The following is a 13272-nucleotide window of genomic DNA, read 5'->3' on the forward strand; positions in this document are numbered from 1 at the left end:
TTGATAATAAATTAGACTCTAGGATGATTCAATTCTGGCCCTTATAGGTTATACAAAGCAACACAATGTGACAAACCCAGACCAGGTTTGATTCATGGCAAATGTGGGTTAATGCTTTGAAGTAAATATTTTACAAAAAGCTGTGGACATGAAAACAGTTAACAGCTTTGACAACATTAACAGAAGACTGTTAGGATGCCTGGGTCGTTGACCCAGGGTTTTGAGTTTATTGTATTATTTATCTTTTCTATTCTTTGGTTTCTTCGTTAGAGTTATGTCTTATGGTTTGTCTCTGTGTAATCCTTAGTTGCTGTCTCCCCTGTTTGCTATATCCCCGTGTCCAGTCAGTGTCTGTGTCTGTCCTGGTCCCACGTCTCTGTTCCCTCTGTTGCAGTGCACGTGTTAGTCTGTGTCTTTAGTTCAGTCTGTGTCATGTTTCCTGTTTTATTTTGAAGGTCCATGTCTGATGTTAATGTATCTGGTTTCGCTTCCCCTTGTCTCGTTAGGCCTGATTTGCCCCAGCTGTGTTTCCCTCCTGTTACCCATTCCCTGATTGCTCCCTCTGTGTATTTAAGCCCTGTGTTTCTCTGTGTCCATGTCGTGATCTACTGTTTGTCTAGCTGTGTGTTCTGTCAGTCTTCCGGTGTAAGTTTATTTTGATATTTCCAATTATGTTATATTTGAGTTTAACATTAAACCTGTTTTGAGTTCAAGTTTTGCCTCCGAGTGTCTGCACCTTGGGTCCTATTCCTGTCTGCACACAGCCGTTCCATAACAAAGACATTTAATAGTCGTAGTCAAACTAATAAAGTATGACTTGTTGGCAAAAAATAAATATATATGGTGTATATATGGTTTATAAACCCATTGTAGTTGTTTCTTAAATGAAAATGTTGAGCTTTTAGGTTATTTTCTGTTGATGTATTGGGTCAAACACATATAGTGACTAAAAGAAGCATTTCATCCCCAGTTAAACATTTTGATATTCTGGAAAATAAACTGGTTGGTTCTCTTTCAGAGTCCTAGATAACTATATTGAGTCCATTCATCATATTTAATTATGATGAATGGAGTCATATTTGTCCCATATAGTCTAGATAAAAGATGGATGAAGCTCCCAACATGCCACCCATTGGCTTTTGGACTCAAAATAAGCATTTTGATTCTTGCCACTTTTTAAAAATTGGGCACGATAGGCAAAGAATTTTGCTAAAGCATACCATGTTTCATAAATATTTTACACTACATGGATCAATCATTTACAAAATAAACATTATGTTGTAATAAATGAGACAGACCATGTCTCTCAGGAAAGTGTTTATGGAGGTCATAAATCATGACAGAAGTAGGTCTCTGTGTCATGGAGTCAGTCCATCCATCCGTCCGTCCACTTCAGGAACATCCCAACTCTCACTGAGAAACATGCAGATACACCGTGATTGGTTGCTAGCCTATTGCAGACGATATAAATGGTCTTCTTTTCTAAACCCAGGTCTCACAGGAAGAGTCACATCCTGCCAGCCATTAAAAGGAATGAATTTTCAATGCACTTGGTATTGGCTGAACTTTTCAGACCTGTAGATGTTCTTCTATCTTTTATATATAGTCAATAATGTGTCCATTAAATATAAGGCTACATCTCGACTCAGCACAAACACTAGAAAATTGGGAGACAACCAGTCTTTACCTGTCCAAAGTCTGCATCTGATGGTTGCCAGCCAATCTTTGGTGACCTTTAGAAGTGCTTAGACAGGTTTTATTACCTTGTGGCTGACGATGAGAGCGTACTGTCATTATTCACGGTGCCAGCTGTGTTTTTAAAATGGGTCCCTTTGCAGAATTTCCAACACATTTTGAAGAAACAGGAGAAAAACAATTTCAAACCCAACATGAAGAGCACTGCATCACTTTGAATGAACAACGTGGAGCTGTTCAGCATGACAGATGGAGCAACCATAGAAAACACTTTACTTCCACAGCTGTACCCTCTTCAATAAAATGCAAAAATAAACCTTTGATGGATGAGAGTGATGGAGTTGGGGGGGAATATGATGGCATATTTCAAATTGTGGATAAATTCAGGCTTTTGTGGTCAGAATGTGCCCAGGTGTCTCTTTAGAGTCTCTCGTGTTGACTCAGATCTTAATTGCAGCAACATTTACTTAACTTATTGACACATCTGTGAAGGCAGCACAGACTGTAACTAGACTGTGTTTATAGCTTATTCCTTTTGTGTGCATTATGCACACATGTCTACCTTCTGCCAAATTTCTGACAATCCATTTTAGTTCAGCTTCCGTGCACATATTCGATTGTGTTTGTCACACAGTATGTAATCCGCTTGCAGAAATTTAGGTACCGCTGCTGTTTGGACTGTAGTTTCATGTATATTTGAGTGTTTCCTGTTGTGTGGTAGTGTATAGCCTGTCTGATTCTAGCATGGCCCTGTGCTGTGATGAAGGGCCAGCTGCCACCTCAGCTCTCTGCCATATGGAGGCAGACCAAGGCTGCTCCTGGATGGCGAGATTAGAGAATAAATGACAAGGGCCAGAGGAGCTCTGAAAGAAAAGATGTAAATCGCAGCCGACAACCACTAGGGGAAGAAATAAGTAAAAGTGTGGAGGTAATTGACAGATAGTGATGGGGTTGGTGTTGCATCAGCAAAAACTGCATTGTGAATTTAATTATTATGCATTGATATGGAGGCTGTAAATAACAAGGTTGTCTCCATAGACCTGGTTGATGCAAATGTTTATTTGATACATCTAAGTCTGCAACATGCCGAGCAGTCACTGCTGTATTGTCTAATTAATTGTGATAATGTAGTATACAGAACACTAAATTAGTTCTGTGCATATCTTCACTGATTGCTAGCTGCAGATGATGAAGGGAGAACGATCAAGACGGGAGAACGATCAAGACTGCTGAAAGGTCTCGACTGCCTCACTCTTACTTCAGGTTCTGCATATTTTTACCAATAAAGACCAGATGGCACAAGAACAGCACCTAAAAAATTACTGGGCCTCACGCTGGAACCAGCACAACAGTTGTTATGGGAGGTGGCCACCCCAAGAAAAATGTAAAAGGATTCTCACATGTAGCCTGCAGACTCTGTCAGCCATGACCAAAGCTTTTGTTATTGCTCGACAAACTAGCTTTCTAGCTTTATGGTCATTTTAATTGACGGGACTGTGTATACAAATGTCTCCAATTCCTAAGCAATTATTGCAATTTTTTTTGTTACTTTTACGCTGAAAGTGTGCACTTCAATCGCATCTCAGCTGACTGATTTTAAAAAATCTAGTGCAGTGGCACAAAGATGATCTTTTTATCCAAAAATATTTATGGACATTTGTTAACTGTGGGATTTATAGGGACTGAAATTCATTTTTAAATTTATCTTAACATTTATTTTTATTTGTCATAGTTGGTGCTTGGTTCATTGTTCAGCTTCGGTGGTTGCTACTGATGGCAACAAAGAAAAGCGCGAGCTGTGAGAAACGTTTTAGTTCAAATAAAACCACGAGCTGGCGAGGTAGTAATATTATTGCATGTCTTAGCTTTGTATTTAGTCAACAGCATCGTTTCTACACTGAGTCAGGAAATACAAGGGCATGCATTCCACGCAGACAGCAATATAACAGTCCCTGCTCCATTCACGCTTGCCACTTGATAGGGTTAGATTTTATTATTGTCATTTGTATTAGGAAATATTTAACCATATATGCTTAGAGATGTATAATCAATTGTGTAGTGATAGGATGTGTGATCTTTAGGAGGCTGCAAAGGCTTGGTGCGCATTCCAGAGTGTTCTGGAATCTACACCGACATCCTGGGAGCATGGGAAAAGGTCGTACATTGTTTTATTGTTTTACGGTAGGATAAACGTGGCTATATCTGTTTTAGGCTAAGTGCCTTTTGTTTAAATGAACTGCTGGACTTTCCAGACCAGTAGGTTTAGGGAAGTCTTTATGGGGTCATACTCTGACCCCACCCACACACACACACACACACACACACACACACACACACACACACACAGTATTCTTTGTTCACATGTATACCTATGTAAGATGTTATATGTTAATGACCCAATGTATATTCATGTAACCACAATAAAAGGAGTGCTATGGGGAACCTGGCTGAGAGTCTGATGGAGGTCAAGTGGTGGAACGACACTTGGCTCCAGGCAGGTCTCCCTCATGCATGAGTAACACGAAGAACTTTGGTGTCTTGTGTCTTGCTTTTTGCTGTGTAGCAAATTGTCCTTAACGTTCCAGCGAATAGGTTTAAGCTACAAACCTATCATTAATTGGTCCTTCGAGAGCCGGAGCCCTGGAGTCGACATTCACCGAGGGGAAAAGAGACACACCGACAGACTGACGTCAGCCAGGACTTATAGAGGTCCTGCAGCAAAGTCCCGAGGCGTGAGAATTCGTCATCGGGCCGGTGGATTAGCCGTCTGTTTTTTTCTCCTCGATGGATGACGATTGACGGGATTCGGGACTGATGCTACTCACAATAAGCAACACCAAGTAGGTATGTGAAAACTCTTAGCCACTGTGTGAGGCTGAGTTCTAAAGTCTTTATCACTGTGTGCGATAAAGTGTGTAGTCACTGTGTGCGACTATTCTTTGCCACTGTGTGCGGCAAAGCACGCATCCACTGTGTGCGGTTGCGTTGGAAGTCTTTGCCACTGTGTGCGGCAAAGCACGCATCCACTGTGTGAGGTTGCGTTGGAGGTCTTTATCACTGTGTGCGATAAAGCGCGTGATCACTGCTATGCAAGTCTTTGCCACTGTGTGAGGCAAAGCACGCAGCCACTGTGTGAGACTGCGTTGAGACGATAGGCCTAATTTTTGTTGTTGTTGTGTGAGTGTGTTTGTGTGAGTGCGTGCGGAACAGAACACGTGGTCTGTGACGCCAGCAGCTGTTGTTATTATGGGTTCCCAAGCAACCAAGAGTGTGTCAGAGGGTGACGAGAAGTTTATGATGAAATTCGCTCCCGGCAGCGCAAAGTATTTAGGACATTGGCGCAAAAAATATAATTTTGAAGGTAAATTGGTTGTAGGACAATGTCAAATGTTAGTAGACCAGTTGACAGTAAAGGCAGCTTGTGCAAAAGGGAAATTGAAACAGGAGAGAGAGTTACAACTGGCGTCCGCTAAACTGTGGTTAGAGCAGGCGCAGAAAAGACAGGAGGCAGCGAACGTGAAGAGAGCAGCTTTGCAGGCATTAGTTGTGAAACCTGAAGATGAGACGGTGCGGTCTACTTCAGTGGTACTGACGTTAAGGGACCAACAGCGTAGAGCAGCATTAGAGAGGGAGAGAGAGGCCAGAGAGGAGGAAGAAAAGCAGGAGCAGGAGAACAGAGAGAGAGAGGAGGAGGATAGAGTACGGCAGGAGTTTGGGGATGCCGCAGCAAAATATTTAAGCCCTTATGGAACTAGATCCAAAACTAAAAGGGATGAGGCGAGTGCAGCTGGTATGCCTGCCTACCCTTTGCATGATACCTTTCCCATGGTGGAGGTCGCGAACCCCCATTTTGGTGTTGAAAATGACCAAAGCCGTGTTATTTGTGTTTACAGGCCATGGACTGAATCTGAATGTGCAGAGGCATGTAAAGATTTAGGAAACCCGTTGACTAATGTTGATGAATTTATCGCCCGACACAAGCAACTCTGCTCCTCGTACCGCTTAAACGGTCAGGAAACAGAAGCCACTTTTAGGAAGTGTCTCACATATAACTGGACTCGGGTGCGAGGCACCTACACAGGGAGGGATGGTAATACCGTCCTACCCTATGGCCATGCAAATTTAAGAGGCCAAGTTGATGGGCGTTAGTTATGAGCGTCTTAGAAATACCTTTAAAGCTTCTGTAGATTACAACAAAATCGCCCAATGCATTCAGAAAGAAGGAGAGGATGTTCATGAGTTCAGGGCGAGATTAGAGGAAGTTTTCAAAGAACATAGCGGCCTTGAAGAGAGTGCAGAGAAGGCCAGCCCATATCAGCAGCAGTTAAAACATGCTTTGATGAATGGCTTTCATTCACCCATTGCTGATTTCATCAGAAAACAAAATGTTAGTCATAACACTGACGGGTCCGTTGAATGCATGAACTGGGCCCGCCATGCACAGGAAGTCATTAAAAATAAAAAAAAGAAGTCACAAAGCTCTGAGGCCGCTGCCTTCTTAGTGGATGAAATCTTTTTCCAGGGACAGTTCAGACGGGGAAGAAATAGAGGCGGAGGTGAGAGAAGTAGAACAAATTGGGGCCCTAAAGAGAAACGGGATAAGAGATTTGATAAATGCTATAAATGTAGAGAAATGGGCCATCATGCAAGGGAGTGTCCTGAACGCATGCCTGAAGAGTATAAACGCCCTGATCCAAGAAACCCTTATTATAATAAATGACTAGCACCTGTTGACACTGCTAACACACATACATGTACAAATGATCCCTTAGCTTGCCAGAATTTACAACAGCCTGTGTTTCAGACTCTAGATTTGACTGAAGTATTGTTAAATCTGTCAGGAAAAGAAGTAAAACCAGTTCGCACATTAACTGTGCAAGGCAAAACTGTTCAATTTCTGTGTGATTCAGGTGCAGATAAAACTGTTTTAAAAGATCATGTGTCAGGAGTTGATCCTTCAAATGGCACAATTTATGTAAAGTCTGCAAATGGTCAGTTAAATCAGCATAGAATCTCTAAACCAGTGTGGATTAGAGATCCTACCACAGGAGAGGCAGCTCAGGGTTCAGTTGTAATGTGCCCAACTTGTCCGGTGAACCTCTTGGGAAGAGATATGATGATGAAACTTGGAATTTCAATAATTCCAACATCCATTGGGATGATAGCTGCAGGAAAAGGAGAAACTGCTGAGACAATGGTTCATGAGGACAGTGGGGATTTGCATTATTACTGGACACTTGACCTGTCGGTCTCCAGACCTGATCAAATAAACTGTAAACTGTTAGCTGCAGCTGAAGAAATGTTGACAACTAACCATGACATACAGCCACCAGAAGACTTGCATGTCACACTGAGATTTAAGACTATGCCTGGGCCTGATGAGGCCTACACAGATAAAGTGCTGAAATTAGGGCCACAGAGAATCACCATAAAGGCAATATATACTGATGGTGAAACCATGGCTGGATGTAGTGTTATCCTTTCTGAAGCTGCACAACAACTTTTTACAGGGCAAACACCACATATTTCACTGACAAAGAGTGGCACAGCTGAGTGGACAGACTTAGCATCTTTGGTGAGACAGGGGGAGAGTGTTGGAATGTGGCAGCAAGCTGGAGGGGGTTGGGAGACAGACGTGCAGCACAGCATCTTTCGTAAAAAGCTGGGATGGGTGACACATACTACACCTCAAACACATTTAAAGGGGGGTGAGAATGACACAGCAGAATGATATGTTGTAGATGTCAAAGATCACCCGGAGCTTAAACAGGTCCCAGAGAAGCTCTGGTCTACTGGGAAGACTGATGTGGGGCTAATAACAACAGCGAGTCCAGTAGTAATAAAGCCCAAAACATCTTTTAGGCCAAGAGTGAAACAATATCCCTTGAAGCCTGATGCAGTGGAAGGCATTAAACCAGTAATAGAGGATATGATTAAAGCAGGGATACTAGTTGAAGCTCCACAAGCAGTATGTAACACACCCATCTTCCCAGTTAGAAAGGCTGATTCACAGTCGTGGCGCATGATTCAAGATTTAAGAGCTGTAAATCAGGCAGTGGAGAGTATAGCTCCATGCGTCCCCGACCCCCACACCTTGTTAAATCAGCTTAAGCCAGACAAGACACACTTCACTGTGGTAGATTTAAGTAATGCTTTCTTCTCCATACCAGTACATGAGAATTCACAAGGCTGGTTTGGTTTCACGTATCAAGGCAAAAAATACACATACACCAGATTGCCGCAAGGTTTTTGTGACAGTCCTACAATTTTCACACAGAATATTACAAATTGTCTGATTTTGTGATTCCATCACATTCACAGATGTTGGTATATGTCGATGACATTTTAATTGCATCCAATTCAGAGAAGAACTGTAAAGACATATCATTGGCATTGCTGACTCACTTAGCTGAGACAGGAAACAAGGCCTCACTTTCAAAGCTACAGTGGGTGAAGACAGAAGTGAAATTTTTAGGGCATCTGCTTAGTGCAGCAGGGAAAAGCATACATCCAGAGAGGAAAACAGCTATCTTGGCAGCACCTAGGCCAGTGACAAAGAAACACATGATGCAATTCCTAGGGTTGCTAAATTTCTGTCGATCGTGGATGCCCCATTACTCTGAAATTGCGCAGCCATTATTAGATATGATGTACAGTAAACCTTTAGCTATGTCAGAAAGTTTAAGTTGGACCCCTGAGGGGGAGCAAGCTCTGTGCATGCTGAAACAGATGCTGACAGGAGCATCGGTTCTAGGACTTCCAGATTATAACAAGCCTTTTGTTCAAACTGTTGACTGTAAAGGGCATTTTATGACATCCATGTTAGCACAAGAATGTGGAGGTGGAATGAAGCCAGTAGCTTATTATTCTAAGAGGCTGGATCATGTGGCTTGTGCCTTACCTCACTGTGTGCGTTCTGTGTGTGCAGCCGCTGAAGCCGTAAAGTGTTCTGGTGAAATTGTTTTGTTTCACCCTTTGACCCTGCTAGTTCCACATGAGGTGGATGTTTTATTGCTGCAGACTAAAATGACATTCTTGTCACCTGCAAGACACTTGTCTTTAATGTCACTGTTGCTCTCCCAGCCACACATAACTATTAAGCGGTGTACAACTTTGAATCCCTCTACACTGTTGCCCACAGAAGAGGAGGGTACACCACATGTGTGTAGTGAACATGTAGAAACACAGTGTAAACCTAGAAGTGATTTAACGGATATACCACTCACTGAGGGCAAGGTTTGGTTTGTTGATGGTTCCAGTTTTAAAACAGCAGAGGGAAAGACTAAAACGGGCTTTGCTGTTGTGGATGATGTGCAGGTCATCCGTGCTGGGCAGTTATCACATTCCATGTCTGCCCAAGCGGCTGAGATAGTGGCTTTGACGGAAGCCTGCAAAGCAGCTGAGGGGCAGGTAGTGACTATATATACAGACAGTCAGTATGCATACGCCACACTCCATTTCTTTGCCGCTCAGTGGTCAAGACGAGGCATGACAACATCAACAGGGAAACCTGTGGAGCATGCGACACTTTTGCAGGCCCTGTTGAAAGCAGTCTTACTGCCTAGTAAAGTTGCGGTTTGTAAATGTGCAGCACACACACACGTGGCACTGACCCCATTGTACTAGGCAACGCCTTTGCAGATAAAATTGCAAAGGAAGCGGCCCTTGGAACACATGGGGTTCATATTCTGGCATCTCAGGAGCAAACTATGCCCATCACACATGATGTGCTAGCAGACATGCAGTCACACTCACCTCCAGCTGAGAAGCAGCTGTGGCTCACTAAAGGAGCAAGCCTGCGAGGTGATGTCTACTATCTTTGTGATAAACCCATATTGCCTAAAAACTTATATAGGACTGCTGCAATTTTGAGCCATGGGCTTTGCCATGTCTCAACAGCCGGGATGTTAGCAGCTGTCGAACGGCAGTTTTTCACACTGGGATTCAATGCTTATTCCAAACATTTTTGTAAAGCATGTTTGATATGTTGTAAACATAATGCTCAGGGAAACCTCAGACCTAAAAGAGGAAGGTTTCCTAGACCCAGCTACCCATTTGAAGTAATCCATATGGATTTCATTGAGTTGTCTAACTGTAACACCTACAGGTACTGCCTGGTAATTGTGTGCCCGTTCTCAAAGTGGGTAGAAATTGTCCCCACTAAGAAAGCAGATGCTATTTCAGTGGCTAAAGCGATATGCAAAAATGTGATCCCAGAGCATGGGATCCCCCAAACTATTTACAGTGACAATGGTCCTCATTTTGTGAATGAAGTGATTGAGAAAATGTCACAACATCTGGGGATAACGCTGAAAAACCACTGCTCATACCACCCACAAAGTGCAGGGCTGGTTGAAAGGACTAATGGCACAGTAAAGCTGAGACTCAGGAAAACAATGGAGGAAACAGGCAGAACATGGGTAGACTGCATTGAGCTAGTGAAAATGTATATGAGGATCACGCCAACTGATAATGGCCTAACGCCTTTTGAAATAATATATGGCAGGCCATTTAGAGTTCCAGTGTTCTGTAATGATAATGATAAAGCAGAAGAAGAAAACACACTAGCAGACTGGATGATTAAAATGCTGAAAAGCAAAGAAGTCATGAGTGCAAATGATCTGCCAGATGATTCTGTTTCTGTACAGGAAGAACGTCTGAAGCCAGGGGACTGGGTGCTGATAAAGGTCATAAAGAGGAAGTGCTGGTCGAAGCCACGGTGGGACGGACCATACCAGGCTCTGCTGACAACACCAACAGCTGTGAAGATCGCAGAACGACCCACCTGGATACACCAAAGCCACTGCAAAAAGGTGACACACATCCAGGCCAGCTCGGAGTAAGTGGCAGGAAGACCGGGTACAAAGGGGGGGAAAGCCTCCAGGGCCCCTCGTCTCAATCCGGTGAAGAAACCAACTGAGCCACAGGTACTCATCAGAATGGCTGGTAAAGTGTTGTCTACCCTGCTGAGTGTAATGGCTTTGATGTCATCATGGTCAGCTGTGGAGACCCTGTATGTCCAAGGAAACCACACCCAATACCCTCATGGCTATTCTACAAACTTTTGGTGGCAGTTTATGAATACAACTGCTCACTTGAACAATAGGACAGACTGCTATGTGTGCTCATATGCCGTTATCAGCATATACATCTGGACTGTGGCCATACAGCATACCAGAGGACAGGAGTTGGTGTCTGTTGGGCTTAGCAACTCATCCTGGCAACAGAGTCCTCTGGTCCAAGGCCAACTATAGTACACCTCTGAACATCACCTGGAGTAAGTCGCCACTTCTAAACGTGAATTGTTCTGGGCAAACTGACTTATTGGCCTGGCCTCAAGTGTCAGACATAATATTGCTGAACAAGCTGAACACAGCTCAACTGCCGTTGTGTGTGATGAACAATGGATCACTGTCAGTGGGGGAGCTGCCGCTTCGCTTATGTGGATACATATACACCTACTGCCCTCCAGAGAATGAGAGCAGGTGTATGAAATGCTTGACTAGTGCGAAGTGTGCTGAGAACTTGACATTAAGGAGGACTGAATGCAAGTTCAACCTGGCTTACAGAATACCAGTAAAAGCAAAAAGTCAGAAGTGGACAGGATGTGCAAGGACGGTGCCGAGCAGTAAAGGAACAAGAGTTTTGGCTGATTGGTATTTCCTGTGTGGACATAAAGCCTATCTATCACTCCCTGAGGGATGGGGAGGATTGTGTGCTTTAGTGAAGTTATCGGATCATGTCTTCTTCATAGACAGAGTTGAACATCACCCTAGCAACCGACGGAAGCGTGAGGTGGATATAGCCTCACCGAACTTTTTTGGAGTGACAGTAGACACTGGAGTGCCGCGAGAATTCCGCATTTGGAGTGGAGGAGCTAAATTCTTCCAAAGTTTGATCCCAAACATCGGAGTTGCAGAGGTGCGGGATCATGTGGAGATCAACCGGTATGCCCTACTGCGACACATTAATCTCACTAAGACACTGGGAACAGTCTTAGCAGAGGAGCAAAAGGCCATCAGAACGATGGTACTGCAGAACAGGCTGACCCTGGACTTGATAACAGCATCACAAGGAGGAGTGTGTAAGCTGATTGGAGAGACGTGTTGTACGTTTATCCCAGATGGATATACGACTGGAGGAGACATCTATGAGGCACTGCAGAACTTAACTGCTCTGCAGAAATATGTGGCGGACCACACATCAGGAGGAGACGTGTCAAAAGGCTGGATAGCCTGGTTGACATCTGGACCATGCTGGAATTTGTTCTTAAAGTTTTTGACTCCCATTCTTACATTATTGGCGTTGCTTTGCTTGTTTACAGGTTGCATTTTGCCATGTGTAAGATCGATGGTGAATAAAATGATTGCTAACACCTTTACCAATTACATACTGTTGCAGCAGAGTGATATGGATGTTAAGGCTAATATGTTTGTATGAAATGAAGCCTGCACTGAAAATGTTGACAAGTGGTGTAGAGCTGAAGATATATATATACGCCGTATAGCCTTAAAAAATGACAATACAGGGTGGTGATGATAGGGTTAGATTTTATTATTGTCATTTGTATTAGGAAATATTTAACCATATATGCTTAGAGATGTATAATCAATTGTGTAGTGATAGGATGTGTGATCTTTAGGAGGCTGCAAAGGCTTGGTGCGCATTCCAGAGTGTTCTGGAATCTACACCGACATCCTGGGAGCATGGGAAAAGGTCGTACATTGTTTTATTGTTTTACGGTAGGATAAACGTGGCTATATCTGTTTTAGGCTAAGTGCCTTTTGTTTAAATGAACTGCTGGACTTTCCAGACCAGTAGGTTTAGGGAAGTCTTTATGGGGTCATACTCTGACCCCACACACACACACACACACACACACACACACACACACACACACAGTATTCTTTGTTCACATGTATACCTATGTAAGATGTTATATGTTAATGACCCAATGTATATTCATGTAACCACAATAAAAGGAGTGCTATGGGGAACCTGGCTGAGAGTCTGATGGAGGTCAAGTGGTGGAACGACACTTGGCTCCAGGCAGGTCTCCCTCATGCATGAGTAACACGAAGAACTTTGGTGTCTTGTGTCTTGCTTTTTGCTGTGTAGCAAATTGTCCTTAACGTTCCAGCGAATAGGTTTAAGCTACAAACCTATCACCACTTCTCTCTGCTTCTGTGCTATAGAAGGAGAGAGAGCTGGCAAACTGCAATTTCTATTCTATTTGTTTTTAATTTCCTCAGATTTATCTTGTATTATCAGCTACATTAAGGGACTTTGTTAGCCTGTTTCTTAGATCAGCTCTTGCTGATTTTTAATCACTGTAATTGCAGAAGAAGAAATCCAGGACTTAATGAGGCATAAAAAAACAAAACAAAATTTAAATCAATTATTAGTTTTATTATAAGGGAGTTTTTCCTTCCCACTGTCATCAACTGCTTGCTTACAAGTGGTCGTTTGATTGTTGTTGGCTATTTTCTGAGTTGCAGGCCACTGAATTACATACAAGTCTTAATTTTCCTTGTTTTTCCTAGCATTCGTCAGAGTTGGAAAACACATTTAAATGCC

The 13272-nt window shown here is 43.1% G+C and overlaps 1 protein-coding gene across 1 annotated transcript; it reads left to right on the forward strand.

Moving 5' to 3' along the window:
* Positions 1-3666: 3666 nt before the first annotated feature.
* LOC146510477 (uncharacterized) lies at positions 3667-12232 on the forward strand. The gene is made up of 2 exons (XM_085175250.1): positions 3667-4535; positions 10344-12232. The coding sequence occupies exon 2, from the start codon at positions 10813-10815 to the stop codon at positions 12133-12135; it is 1323 nt and encodes a 440-aa protein (XP_085031376.1). The 5' UTR covers positions 3667-4535; positions 10344-10812; the 3' UTR covers positions 12136-12232.
* The last annotated feature ends 1040 nt before the right edge of the window (positions 12233-13272 follow it).

Source organism: Neolamprologus multifasciatus, chromosome 10, assembly GCF_963576455.1.
Source record: "Neolamprologus multifasciatus chromosome 10, fNeoMul1.2, whole genome shotgun sequence".
Classification (NCBI taxonomy): domain Eukaryota; kingdom Metazoa; phylum Chordata; class Actinopteri; order Cichliformes; family Cichlidae; genus Neolamprologus; species Neolamprologus multifasciatus.